The following is a 12462-nucleotide window of genomic DNA, read 5'->3' as shown; positions in this document are numbered from 1 at the left end:
TTGGTTTCGTTTTCTCTCTTCTCTCTTATACGATCTGAGCCGACTCAATGCGTCTCGTAGTAGTGGCCTGTTTGATTTGAAATAGTAGTCCGGTACAACAGAGAAAAAGAGGCAGTCAAACACCTCATAACCACCGATTCCATATCCAAACATCATGGATGGGAAAGGAAAAAGAGAAAAGGGTGTATGTGTGCGTGTGTGTGTGCGTGAGAGAGAGACACACAGAAGGAGATGGAGCCCAGGTAAGGCAAAAAGGGAGGGAGAGAGAAAGGAAAAAAACAAAACAAACTCCATCAACAGCCAGTAGTTGAGCGGCCGACCCATGCTGCGGGTGTGTGTGTTTCGGCGGTACCAACAATCGAACAGTCTCCGTCCAAACACCATCGACAACAGTTGGTGAAGACGTAGGTTTCTCTTAACTTCGTCCGATAAAACAACAATAGTTCGACCAAGGTCTGTGTTATTTATTTCATTTTTTCGTTTGACAACATCAACGTTTTAATCCGCTTTTTTATTTTCTAGTGAAAACCAGTAAAGTCAGTCGAAAGAATCTAGGCAATGGAAACATCGTTTACCCTCATACTACGAATCGTCCTCCCATGATAATCTCAAAGTGTCAATCAAAAATCAAAGAAGAAAAAAAAAATTAGGAGAGACACAACTAGAATTTACGATGGATTCCGAATTGATTGCAGTCTGCGTGGTGCAAATCTTCGTCTTGGCTTTAGTGGTCGTGGCCATCGTCGTCTACCTTCTGCGCCATTTGATGTGTCGTTCGCGCCTCGACGTCACTGGCCGGACGCTGGTCATCACTGGAGCCGACTCGACACTTGGCTTCGACCTTGCTCGTCACTACGACCAGCTGGGCTTCCGAGTTTACGCTGGATTTGAAAATATCGCTGGTGAAGCTGCCGTGCGCCTTCAAGCCGAAGCTTCCAGTCGGCTCCGCATCATTCCACTCGACGTCACGTGCACATCGTCGTTGGCATCGGCCGCTAAGTTGGTCAAGGAGCAGCTCCCGCCATCGGAGAAAGGTCAGTAGCCACAATATTGGCGCTTCCCAAATTCTCTCTTTTTTTTTTTCGCGACTTTTCTTTTCTTTTCCGATTTTTCAGTCTTAATGAAGTTGATTAGATTCGTCAGTTCTCTCTCCCTCTAGCGTTTTTCCTTGTTTTTGTTTTTTCCTGATCGGAAAATTTCGTTTCATCATGCCTATATAAAATTGAAATGTTGAACAGTTGAGGTAAGACACCCAAGGTACTTTCAAAAAGTCTTTTTACGAGTATCAAATTATTGCTAAGTGAAAGAAATGGAGTCGTTAATTTTCAACGCAATCTCGGTGAGAGCTGCGTGATTAACAAGTGAATCACTTTAGGCTATACAACACACCCAAAGCAATTGTTTAAAAAAAATGGGCTGTTGTATGGGTGCGGTCCATTAAACAGGATGCGGGTTTCAAACAGGCAAAAAAAAAAATGAAAGAAAAAATGTTACAGCAATTACTATGTCTGACATGTAGCTTTTCCACAAACAATAACCATGTCGAATAGTGCTATCTAAGTCATGCTCACACCCAGCATTTTTATCGTGGTCGTTGGTTGCCGAAGGAAGGGTTAATCGGTTATAGAGACCGGTTGATTTGGAATCCTGTTGTTGCCGATTCCTCCATTTTTTCAAATGCATTTATTTGCCAGATAGAAACATGCAGAGCAGGTCAGTCATCCTTTGCTCCGGTCTGATGGGCAAGCTAAGAAAAAAAAATTTCTTTGGCCGCACCTTTTTTGAGCCCCACAGCCACGTTGAAGTGGCATGTGTACGTGTACGTGTTTGACGGCTTGCGCAATCAACAGGAAACCAGTTGTATTGCAGTCGGTTTGCGCCTCAATACAACGAAATAAAAAGAAGAAGCAAGAAGAAGAATGCTTCACGTCCTTGCTTATCATTGGTTTGCCTAGTTTAGTTAGCTTGGTCGGCAACTTGTTTGATGGATCGACCGCAAACCAAGGTCGCCTAGACGATTATCAGGGCGCAACTGTTCACGTATTTTCCTTTTTTTTCCAAAGAGGATCTTGTGAAAACTGAGAATTTTTTCTGTTTGTTTGATTACCATGAACATTCTCATGTGATAGGTGTAGGACTTGTGCAATCGCGTTAGCCTTTGTTGTAAACTAAACCTCGACTATAGATAGAATTACGGTCAAAAGTGTCTATGTGAAACACGAACTAATTCGATTGCGCTACCACGTCCTATTTGGCCATGCTAACCTAGCGGTGAATGGTACGATAATGAGCAATTAGCGCACTATGTTCTCATTGGTTTGACCCAGCCATTGGTGACCACTTCCAGCTTTCCGTGATTCGGTCACCACCGTGATCTGCTGCGCATTTCTTTATAGTCTACAGATGGGTTTGTTCACTCGGGAATATCGTATCTCTCTCTCTCTTTTTCGTATATTGCCCATAGTGCCCGGTTCTTTTTTTTTTTTCTTTTCCAATGTTTTACAACCGATTTCGGAGGGAAAACGTGAATGTTTATTACGTAAAAATTGTGCACGCGCGAGACGGGAGAGCGAAACATTTCATTTTTTTTTTCTTTTCTTTTCCCGCGTCCTAGTTCTCTGTGGGCAGTTGATCGCATCGGTTGTCTCTCCATATAAACGCGATGAGAACAGAAGGACCGAAGCAATTGGTACACGACGCGATAGGGACGCTCTTTCCTTTTTATGCACTACGCATTTCCCACGCGTTTTAGAGATGTGCTTGTAATACAGCGTTCGCTAAAAACGACGCCAGCAAATGCAGAGTGCGGTGAACAATTATTAACCATACACAATGCATCGTCGTTCTCGGCCATGGACCAACTTTTTCCTTTCGTTCCCGACGAGACCATCGTGTTAGTGCCGGTAAACGTGGAGCAATATGCCAAATAGCTACGAGCTAAACATGTCGAACCAACTCGATTTACGACCGACGTTTCTATTAACTGCGTGGCTATTCATGTGTTTACAGGCCTTGCAGTTTAACCTGCTCTCTATTCGATGCTATCAAACTTTTTTTATTTTCGGAGAAGGGAGAAAGTGACACGAATGGCTAACAACCTTCTACTATAGATGCAAGAACTGAAATTCAGAAAATTTTCAAAACTACGAACTAGTTGCTGAGACCCGTGTCAAGGTAACACCTGCGCAAATTATGGCACAATTTGTTTACCAAATTCGACCGATTGGCGGGTTCTCTTTTGCATTCGAACACCATCATATTTAGATCACGAAAGGGGAAAATAAAAACAAACTGGCAAGGACGTCATAACTACTTTATTCTAGCAAATTATTGCTGTATCTGGCCGTTTATCGACAATTGGAACGACCATTGGTGGCGTGATGGCCGGCACCGTAATGTCCGACGATAATAACAATACCATAAGGGCCTCGCTTTTTTTTCTTACTTCGTTATAATGTTGCGAAACGATGCCGTTCCTCGAACCGCAGTATCTATACGTATTTATGTAGTTATTTTTTTTGTTGTTTCAAATAATGATAGCGTTACAAGCTTACAAGGGCAGCCCTCGATAGTTGCACCATGCCTTTGTAGAGTGGAAACTTTATTGACCGAATTTACGCTTTGGTAACAGTAACCAAGAAAAAAAAACAATCTTAAGGGCCCTGTGAATCGTCCTGAAACTAATGGATAAAGCAAGTAACAAAAAGCAAAAAAACTATAGTAAAGTGATCGGTTCCACGCCATGGCGGCAACGGGGTCCCATTCATGAGATTCCTTGAACTAACGTTTCGGACCTCTGTTGTTTATGTTTATCGCTTGATGTCTTTAACGGCTTTACCCGCTAAAATAAATAAGATTTTGACAAGTAAATTTGACTTGGGGAGTTTGAAGTGGGTTGAACTGAGTTAAGGGCGTAAAGGATAAGTGAAGCTTGGGCGATGATGGACGACTCCCAGCTGGTCAAACTTATTCTATTCCAACGTGTTTGTTTAATGCCGCGCCTAATGTTAACGATGACAGTGAGAAATATGAAGCTCTTTTTTTGTTTTGTTTTGTTCTTGTACTTCTGGATAACGGCAAAAAAACCGAGGCGATGTGAACATCTCGCTTGTTAGTTTTTTTTTTTTTGTTCTAAAGAAAAACGATGATTAAGAGATTGCCGTTTCAATCTTCACCACACAACCTACGCGAGAACTATGAATTTTTGCGGTTAGCTATTAGCATCTCTATCTTGTCGGAAAGAGTTTTTCGTGTGCCGGATACGACTTAAGAAGCAGAGAAGAAAGCTACATTCGTTCCAGCATGAGTGGAAGAGCGGTGGGATACTTTTGCCAAACTCATTGGTTCTACATGACTTGATTCTTACGGCATCCGTGTACGTTTTCTAGCATCCTCATTTTAATGAAACTTCTTTGGAAACCTCCTGATGTTCTCACCGGATAAAGTGCGCGCTCGTAATACCGGCAGCAACTCTAGCGCAACTAGATGGTTATAGCAATCGGGGGAAAGAAGACGAATGAAATGCGGAGAAAATCAAGTCGCAAAAGAAAGTTGATTTCAGAAAGGACGCAAGTTATTCTACGTTTTCCCGTTTGTTGTTTAGCCCGACGCGTCCTAGACTTATTCGCTCAAAGACATACAGGAATTTCGTGTAGGAATTTGATGGTCCTTGATACTGCCCACAATGGTGAACGCAGCATTTGGAGCCATTATATCATATTTTACTTTACGTTGGGAAAAAGAAACGAAAACGAGCATAATCCTTGAAATTGACTGTACAATGGTTGTCTTCTCTCACACTCGTAGTGAAAGTTTGAATGCTTTTATTTTTTATATTTGTGTATGTGTGTGTGTAAAAGCCTGCCGAAGGTGACCTCGTGACGAATAAGTAGTACGTGTGTCTAGCTCGCGCTAACCTGTTGGTGCCCGCCACGCATAAAACCGTTCGCTAAAAATGTCAGCCGTACTCTACTAATCGCTTATTCATTTTTCAATTCCACAAAGAAAACATTCACGCCTCTCTAAAAGAAATCTCACACCGAAATATCAAACAAAACGTCAACGTGAAAATCGTATGTCATGTAGGAAAATTCTTTTATTGCGTGCGAATCGTGCGAAAAGAAGGACGACAAACTAACTCGGTGATGTTTCTGCAAATGTAGTTTAGGTCTATCAATCAGTCTCCAACAAAGACAGTCTTTCTCTTGTTTGATATTTAAACACGAAATATTTTTTTCCTAAGAAAAAAAATAAAATGTTTTGTTTGGTAATGAAAACTAGGTGAATGTATAGAATATCTGAAGACGGGAAACCGTCAGCAGGAATTTAGGACAAAGAGGTCAGACTTCTACTGTAAGACGACACGTGCCGCGCAATTTTTATGAGCTAAACGACCAATGTTGCATGTCTTCGCAGGCTTCCGCATTCATTTCATTGCTCAACAAACCAGCCTTCAATAACCATAGTTATGTTATAAAACAATTCATTCAGGTCTGTGGGCATTGATCAACGCGGCGACCTACTGCGTCTGTGGAGAATTAGAGTGGCAAACGCAGAAACACTGTGAACAGCAATTCCGTGTCAACTATGTCGGTGTGGTGGATTCTGTCCGCATTTTCTTGCCCCTTCTCAAATCTGGAAGAGGTAATTATGCAATTTGCACGGTGTAGTGGTTGTTCTTACTTTTGCATTTCGAAACAATGGCAGGACGTATCATCAACGTGGGTAGCCTGGCAGGCGGTCATAACGATCCGGAACCCGGCCTTTCTATTTATTCCGGCACTAAGCATGCTGTGGAAGGCCTGTCGGAAGCCTTAAGATTTGAATTAGCGCGTGTCGGCGTGGATGTCTCACTCGTCCAACCGGATAGCTCGTTCCTTGATAAATGCCTGTTCGATCAACACCACAAGTAAAGTCAACAAAATATTCATAAACATTATTGTCGATTAAGCAAAACGTGACTCGCTGGAACGCCATAACTGTTTTAAAATGTTTTCTTTATTCATTGTTTCTCTTTAATAGGAAAATGAACGAAATGTGGAACGAGATGACCCCTGAGTTACGGTTGGCTAATCAGGAAATCTTTATAGCTTACCATGACCGTGTGGCCAAGTCAAAATCTGAGGAGCTCGATATGGACGACATGGAAACTGCCACCAGAGCCCAGGCACCCACCATACCTGTTTACCTATGCCGATGTTTCGACGATGCCCTCATGGCCAAATCACCTTCGGATGTTTATGCCGCTGTGCCGGGCTGCGCAACTCGTTTTCGTATCAGTCTTCTGTTTTGCATACCATCTGGATTGAGGCAGTACATCGTACAGCGAAAGTACAAGCATAACATCGCTAACATTCTAAAGGTGTAAGATCCTTAGAAGTGAGGCGATGAAGTTTCGGGCAAAATCTAATTTTGCTTGTACAGCAAATGGCTCCCAAAAGAAGAAGATTTTTTTTGTATGTGACTGTACAATAACAGAGGACTGGTTGTCCCGTTGAATGATGTTCATTTCTTAAAATGCGCTACAAAATATATGTTAAAAATTTGTAGCGCTTCTGGTGGAACCAGCTGTGAAAAATGTGTAAACCTAAGACTGGCAAACATAATGTAAAGAAATACGCTTTCTTGGTGACGATATTTTGACCGTTATACAGTATATCTAAAAATACAATTATTATAATAAGTAGTAGAAGTGTTCGTCCTTGATTTTTTTATTTTTCGACCTTATAGTAAACTGAGCAAAACGACCTCCTTCAACTGCCTTGAGTGACCTAACATTTTAGATTGATGCTCTGAAAAGGCCATTGGGTGGTTAGGACGGCTTCCGTTTTCTCACGGATAAATAATATGGAGGCAAGAAGAGGAGCTTTGTATGGTGGGCCTCAAATTTTCTTTTCGCTGTGAAATCGGTGAGCACGAAGAAGTGATAATTTGCTTAGAAAGTTTTGCGACGAACTAGACCGCAATATAGCCTTGCTCGATCGGCTACCTTCATTTGATCATTCCCCAACGCATCCAGCCCAAGTTTTCATGAGAAAAAAGGTAACATTCAATATATATGTATCCATGTACAAGAAAAAAAGAAACAAACAAAACGGCATGAATGAAAATAGATAAAACAAGAATTGCTTTTAAAGGAAGTGTAAAAAAGAAAAGTGGGTGTGGACATCCACATTTGTTGAACTCGATTCGACAAAATGAAATTCAGGCGTGGCAGGTGGAAATCCGAAATTTCTGCCAATTCTTTGTTTATTGATAGGTGTGTCTCGTTGTGTCTTATTTATGCTGGGCGCTGCACTGGGTTAGTTTTTTGCTTTCCTTATTTTTTTTTCTTATCGAATATCTCCGAAGAGAACACGACAACATTATGATATTATTTAAACAGGTTGAGCTCAAGCAAAATATAAGTAACTAAATAAAATATCTTATTAAAAAAAAACGGATTTTGTTCTTTCCAAGCATTTCCTTCTATGCGGGTGCAATGCAGCCCATGCTTTCTCGAAATTTGCCTAATCATGTTTTTCACAAACGCGCTTAAGGTTTTCAAAGTTTGGCGATCGTGCGTCAATCCTTGCCCATTATTACGGAAACTTGCATCAGAAACCCGTTGAAAATGGATGAACGTATCTCGTTAACCAAAACTCCATCATTACATGTCATTCGTGCTCAATTCTATATTTTCTTTGTGCCGTTGCAACACAGCGCAATAAACAAATTTTCCCTCCGTTCATGCTTTTAAAAAGCATTGTGTTTTATCTAAACGAGCATGGTTAATCAATTACTTGCTTTTTTTATCGTTCTTAACGAAGTTTTTATTAACTTCTAGTTTCAGTCATTACATACTGAAACGTGCACTTGCGTAGCCTACAGGACTATATTAGAAAACCAGTTAACAATTCAAGTCAGAGAAAGACCAAATGTAATTAAATGTTCGACGAACTGTTTTCCAATTTGTCCCAAAGGAAGTGGTAAAAAGTAAAAACCGAAGAAGATCCATATTGGTTAAGGGCAATGAAAGTAGATTTCCATTTAAAAGCAACAACACCGGTGTGTGATTAAAACTCCCAGGTTTCGAGCCAGCGCATTCCGTACATAGTGGAATTGGCTTCCGTCGAAGGCCCATTACTCATGCCGTAGGTAAGGGGGGCAAACAAATAAAAGCTGAAACAACAATATGAAATGAACTTAAGAAACCGAACAAATTCCTAAGTGGTTCATGATTTTGTGTTTTACAATACCTGTAAATAAGTGACGAAATGATTCCGCCCATTAATAAATGATAAGCACTATTTCTGATTCCAGACGGCAGGAGTGGCGGAATTGATTCTACGAGATAGTCAACAACAACGCCTAAGAGAGCGTGGTAGAAATTAGCATAACGGGATACAGCCAACAAAATCAAATGAAATTTCACTTACCTGACATCATGCTGGAAAACAGCAAGGCAGGAAAATAGTGATGAAAATAGAGGATACGACCCATACCCCAAAACGGGACGTAATGCAACAGCCAGCCAATGTAAAGCCATCCGCACGCCGACAGAGCCCTTTCCTGCAGTGCTGTTGATGAGCGATCGTATAAAAAAGAAAACGATAGAAAAATAAAATTACTTGAGTTGTTGGATTTGGTTCTCAGGCCGAATAAAAAAGGAACCGTTTAAAAAGAATGTTAACCAGAGAGAATTAAATGAATTTACCTTTTTGATGAGGAGACGATATAATGCCCCTTCTATCTCGAATAGACTTGATAACAAAAAGCGTCAAATAAAAGGCCATGAAGACTAAATTGCTCCACCAAATAATTGGATTTCCCAACAAGTAGATTCTGACACCTTCACCTGCCGAAAAGAATTGGCCCTGCAAAAATAAGGATGAAATCCATGAATATAATGTGACCGAAGATTTCCGTAATGTACTATGAACTCACTCTCAGATTTATGGGCCACATCCAAGGTCTTGAAGTCAATTCGCCATCCTTAGGCTTAAGACCGGCATTACCACTGAACATGACAGCATGGGCTTCAAAGAAGCGCTGGAAGAAATTCAGTTTATATGCGCTGAACGAAACGTTTGGCACTGCCGTCAAAAAAGATTACCAACATTATCAAAAATAGAATTTTTTTGTGTTAAAAAGAGCTTTCTTTTAAATGTCCTTACAGCGAGGAAATCGGTTGTCTTCGACATTCCAAACGGCAGCCGCGTCACGGAGGTTGGGATTGCAAGTGACTTCTTGTTGTTCATAGCCCCTTTAACGACGTAACATTTAGCGGCGAGGGAAAAAAAGATTAACACAATAGGATGCCATAATAAAAGAAAGTTGTAAACCTACCATTTGGGCAATGTCTTTTTAGTTGTTGACAGAACACAGTTTTGAAGATAGTGAACGAGCTTGAATTTATGACGCATCGTCTCTAACGGTTCGTTTTCCGCACCACCCTCGATCACCAATCGCCAAACATCATTCGCATCGCCAGTTCCGTTCTTCATAGCAATAATAAAACCCAGGTCGCTTTAAAAACAAATATTCATAGCTGCTGTACAAGACAAAGAGACAAATACCTCTCCATATCCTGTAACTTGATAATGCTTTCGAGAAACTGGAGCCGGTTCTTTATGGGAATGCAGATTGCGTCTAGTAGGACGATGCTCCAATCGAATCAAATCGCCATTGCGGACAAGCTCAATGGGATCACTGCTGTTCCACAGTGGTGTTGGCTTGTTGAATTTCTTGATGAACCACCGGTTGTTACCGTCTTTATGAGAATAAGTCGTGACCTGTTGTTGCTTAGCGCCAACTCCAGCTGGGTAGAGATGCATATGCGAATGCAGATAACCACCACCAGTGATACTGTTTTTCAAAGTCAGCAACGATCCGTACGCCACCTCTGTTTTAACATGAAAGAAAAACGAGTTATTGAGCAACATGTCTTCGGAAGTTGCAGATGTAATTTTAACTAACCACGAGGTGTGCTAGCATTATGCAGAAAATTGCCTTCCAAATGCGTTTGGAAGGCCGAGCTGAAGTAACCGTCACCAGGCCCGCTAAGATACAAAACTCGTAGATGGATATAAAAAATACCCATGTATAGAACAATGGGTAACGCGATCAGACACAAAGCTCTTGCCATGAAATGCTTAACAGTATAGCTCTACAAGGACAAAAAAAAAAGTTAGACATTTAAAAAATTTTTTAAAGAATATAATTTTAAAAATCGTAAAAATGCTTACCACAGGGCGTGAAAGATCACCGAGGATTTCCCAGAGATCTGCAATAGCTCGGAACCCCACAAGAAAAACGACAAAGACGCCAACAAACTTGACGGCAACTGAACCGACCAACATGGCTCCTGTGACCGAAAGCCAGAACCACCACGGAAAACTAAAAGCTCTGAGATTGAAAAAGGACAACGAAAAGAAAAACAAAATTAGCGCTCCATTTGACACAAAACTGAAATGTTTTTAAGAAGGAAACCTTACCGATGGCGTTGATTATGGAACTTGACTGTGGCGTATACCGATGCAGAGATGAAAAAAAGCAGCGGAGGATCCAGTAAAATGTATCGATTCAACGTCAGCATGCCATGATCTAATAAAATGTAACATATAAAAAAAAAAATATTTATGATGTGAATGTTTTGCGCTCTAAAAGCTACGTTTAAGTTTTTACCTAAGAGAATTAAAACACCGGCAAATGTAGCAGCTGGGAGAGAAAACGTCATTTCCCATACAGTCAAAAATGAAAGCGGAACTAAAAGAGCTCCCATGATGGCACATCCCTAGAATGATTAACGAAACGTTAGTACACACTTTAGAATTTGCCTGTGAATTTTGGTTGCAATTTGGTTTCAAGCTAACTTACCGCCCGCATCCCCATGTATGGATAATCTTCGTATTTGTCTCCGGGTTTCTCGAAAGCAAACGTCGCGTTATATCCATCCAAGTAACCAAACAGTCCAATAAGCATCTGACATTGAGATAATGATGATTAAGTGGGTTCAAATGGTGTTACCCGTGTACTAACAAACGCAATACCTTTCCAAGTGGTGGATGAACATCGAAAAAGAAGGTCCGGTTGATGTAATAACCTCCGAATTTCCCAAAATGTGTCTCATCCCAACTATGTAATTCGGAAAAAAAATTTGCATTAAGTCGTATACTGGAAAACTTATTCCATTCATTTTTCTGCTTACCAAATATGGTCTGGTTGATCGAGCTTGTAAAATCGAGTTGCAGCCGTTGTGATTAAAATCAATCCAAATAAAGTCCACCACAATCCGGTGCTAGTTTTCCCACTATTGAAAAATTGATAATTTAAGTTTAATATTTTCAGCCACGTAGCTAATGACCTCTGTAAACCAAGTGCTCGCAGACAACACATCAAAGTTGTTTCAGAAAATCTTGCATAAGCGCGATTAAGGCTGGCACCAGCCATTCCGCAGAGTTTCAAAGATAACATATTCTTGTGTTTTATAGTCAAAAGTATCAAGACTAGCAAAGGGTAGTTAAATGCATATGCGTTCAAGTTAATTTTGTTTTTTAAACTTGTTAGGGTTGGTACATTTCCCTATGCAAGACCTTCAAAACTCTTTTGCAATGAAACTTGAGGCTGTTGCTAAGTATACATTGATGAACATTTACAAATGTATGAAGACACAAAGACGTGCTTGTCTGAAGCTCAGTTGTGAATGCGCTGAATGCACTCTTTCAAGGCCACACTTGGTCGGTCGCTCACCTGTCATACGCTGTAGCCCGGTGTGTTTTCTTTGACTTTGGTTCGGTTGACCTTGACGTGGCCGTCGCTGGGGCATCGGACCCCTCTGCTTTTGGCATTTTTTTTTTACCTGTAGCCAAACAAGAAACGCTTACAGGGAACGAATACCTTAGTGAATGATTTAACCATTTTCATCTGCAATTTTAATAATTTCAAGTTTACATTTCAATCTAAGCAGTACCAGGTAAGGCTTGTGTAGTCACAAACTATGTTTATTCATTATTTTAGATTGTTTTGATTTATGTGAAATTGAGATTATGTGAATTTTTTTACTATGAATAAAGAATGTACATTTGACACACAATTTAACTACATACATAAAAGATTGTTACCTAAGATTTGACAGCGAAAATTGCGAATGACTTGAAGCAAGAGATGGCCACAACACGACTGCTTTTGCACAGCTAGGGAGCCACAAGTTGACAAGGCAAGCCAGAATTAACTCCCAACGCCGAGCGCGTATGCTTGGAAATGCCGGCGGCCAAAGAAATTCCACGGGTTGCAAGCAGAGTCACACCGACAGTATTGGACATTGAACTAGAGGCTCTCTTTTACTATTTACTATTTGTTAAGCTATAACATTGATTACTGGATCCACTGTTTTTTTTTCTCTTTGAAACTCTTTTGAATATCAACACTTTTCTGCATCTTAACACTTATGTCTTTGACAGCAGAAATTGGCAATGTTTTGAA

At 40.6% G+C, this 12462-nt stretch overlaps 2 protein-coding genes across 5 annotated transcripts; one reads left to right on the top strand and one right to left on the bottom strand.

Annotated features, from left to right (window-relative positions):
• Positions 1–293: 293 nt before the first annotated feature.
• On the top strand, positions 294–6685 carry LOC130685352 (17-beta-hydroxysteroid dehydrogenase type 6-like). Of its 3 annotated transcripts, none has more exons than XM_057508648.1 (5): positions 294–453; positions 542–1034; positions 5491–5643; positions 5707–5908; positions 6022–6685. In XM_057508648.1, the coding sequence occupies exons 2-5, from the start codon at positions 674–676 to the stop codon at positions 6365–6367; spliced, it is 1062 nt and encodes a 353-aa protein (XP_057364631.1). In that variant the 5' UTR covers positions 294–453; positions 542–673; the 3' UTR covers positions 6368–6685. The 3 variants fall into 3 exon arrangements, with proteins under 3 accessions (XP_057364631.1, XP_057364630.1, XP_057364632.1); XM_057508647.1 differs by having other exon boundaries at positions 523–1034; XM_057508649.2 differs by having other exon boundaries at positions 347–404; positions 523–1034.
• Positions 6686–7901: 1216 nt separating this feature from the next.
• Positions 7902–12276, bottom strand: LOC130685332 (protein O-mannosyl-transferase 2-like). 2 transcript variants are annotated; one of them, XM_059494758.1, is made up of 17 exons: positions 12100–12276; positions 11731–11831; positions 11189–11290; positions 11031–11115; positions 10858–10962; positions 10666–10774; positions 10476–10584; positions 10227–10386; positions 9958–10147; positions 9558–9883; positions 9328–9479; positions 9156–9244; positions 8926–9074; positions 8696–8855; positions 8418–8558; positions 8238–8349; positions 7902–8160 (listed from the first exon to the last, which is right to left on the bottom strand). In XM_059494758.1, the coding sequence occupies exons 2-17, from the start codon at positions 11826–11828 to the stop codon at positions 8055–8057; spliced, it is 2193 nt and encodes a 730-aa protein (XP_059350741.1). In that variant the 5' UTR covers positions 11829–11831; positions 12100–12276; the 3' UTR covers positions 7902–8054. The 2 variants fall into 2 exon arrangements, with proteins under 2 accessions (XP_059350741.1, XP_059350742.1); XM_059494759.1 differs by having other exon boundaries at positions 11731–11859; positions 12102–12276.
• Between the last annotated feature and the right edge of the window lie 186 nt (positions 12277–12462).

This window comes from Daphnia carinata, chromosome 3 (genome assembly GCF_022539665.2).
Source record: "Daphnia carinata strain CSIRO-1 chromosome 3, CSIRO_AGI_Dcar_HiC_V3, whole genome shotgun sequence".
Lineage (NCBI taxonomy): Eukaryota > Metazoa > Arthropoda > Branchiopoda > Diplostraca > Daphniidae > Daphnia > Daphnia carinata.
This window is presented reverse-complemented; position numbering and strand designations above follow the sequence as displayed.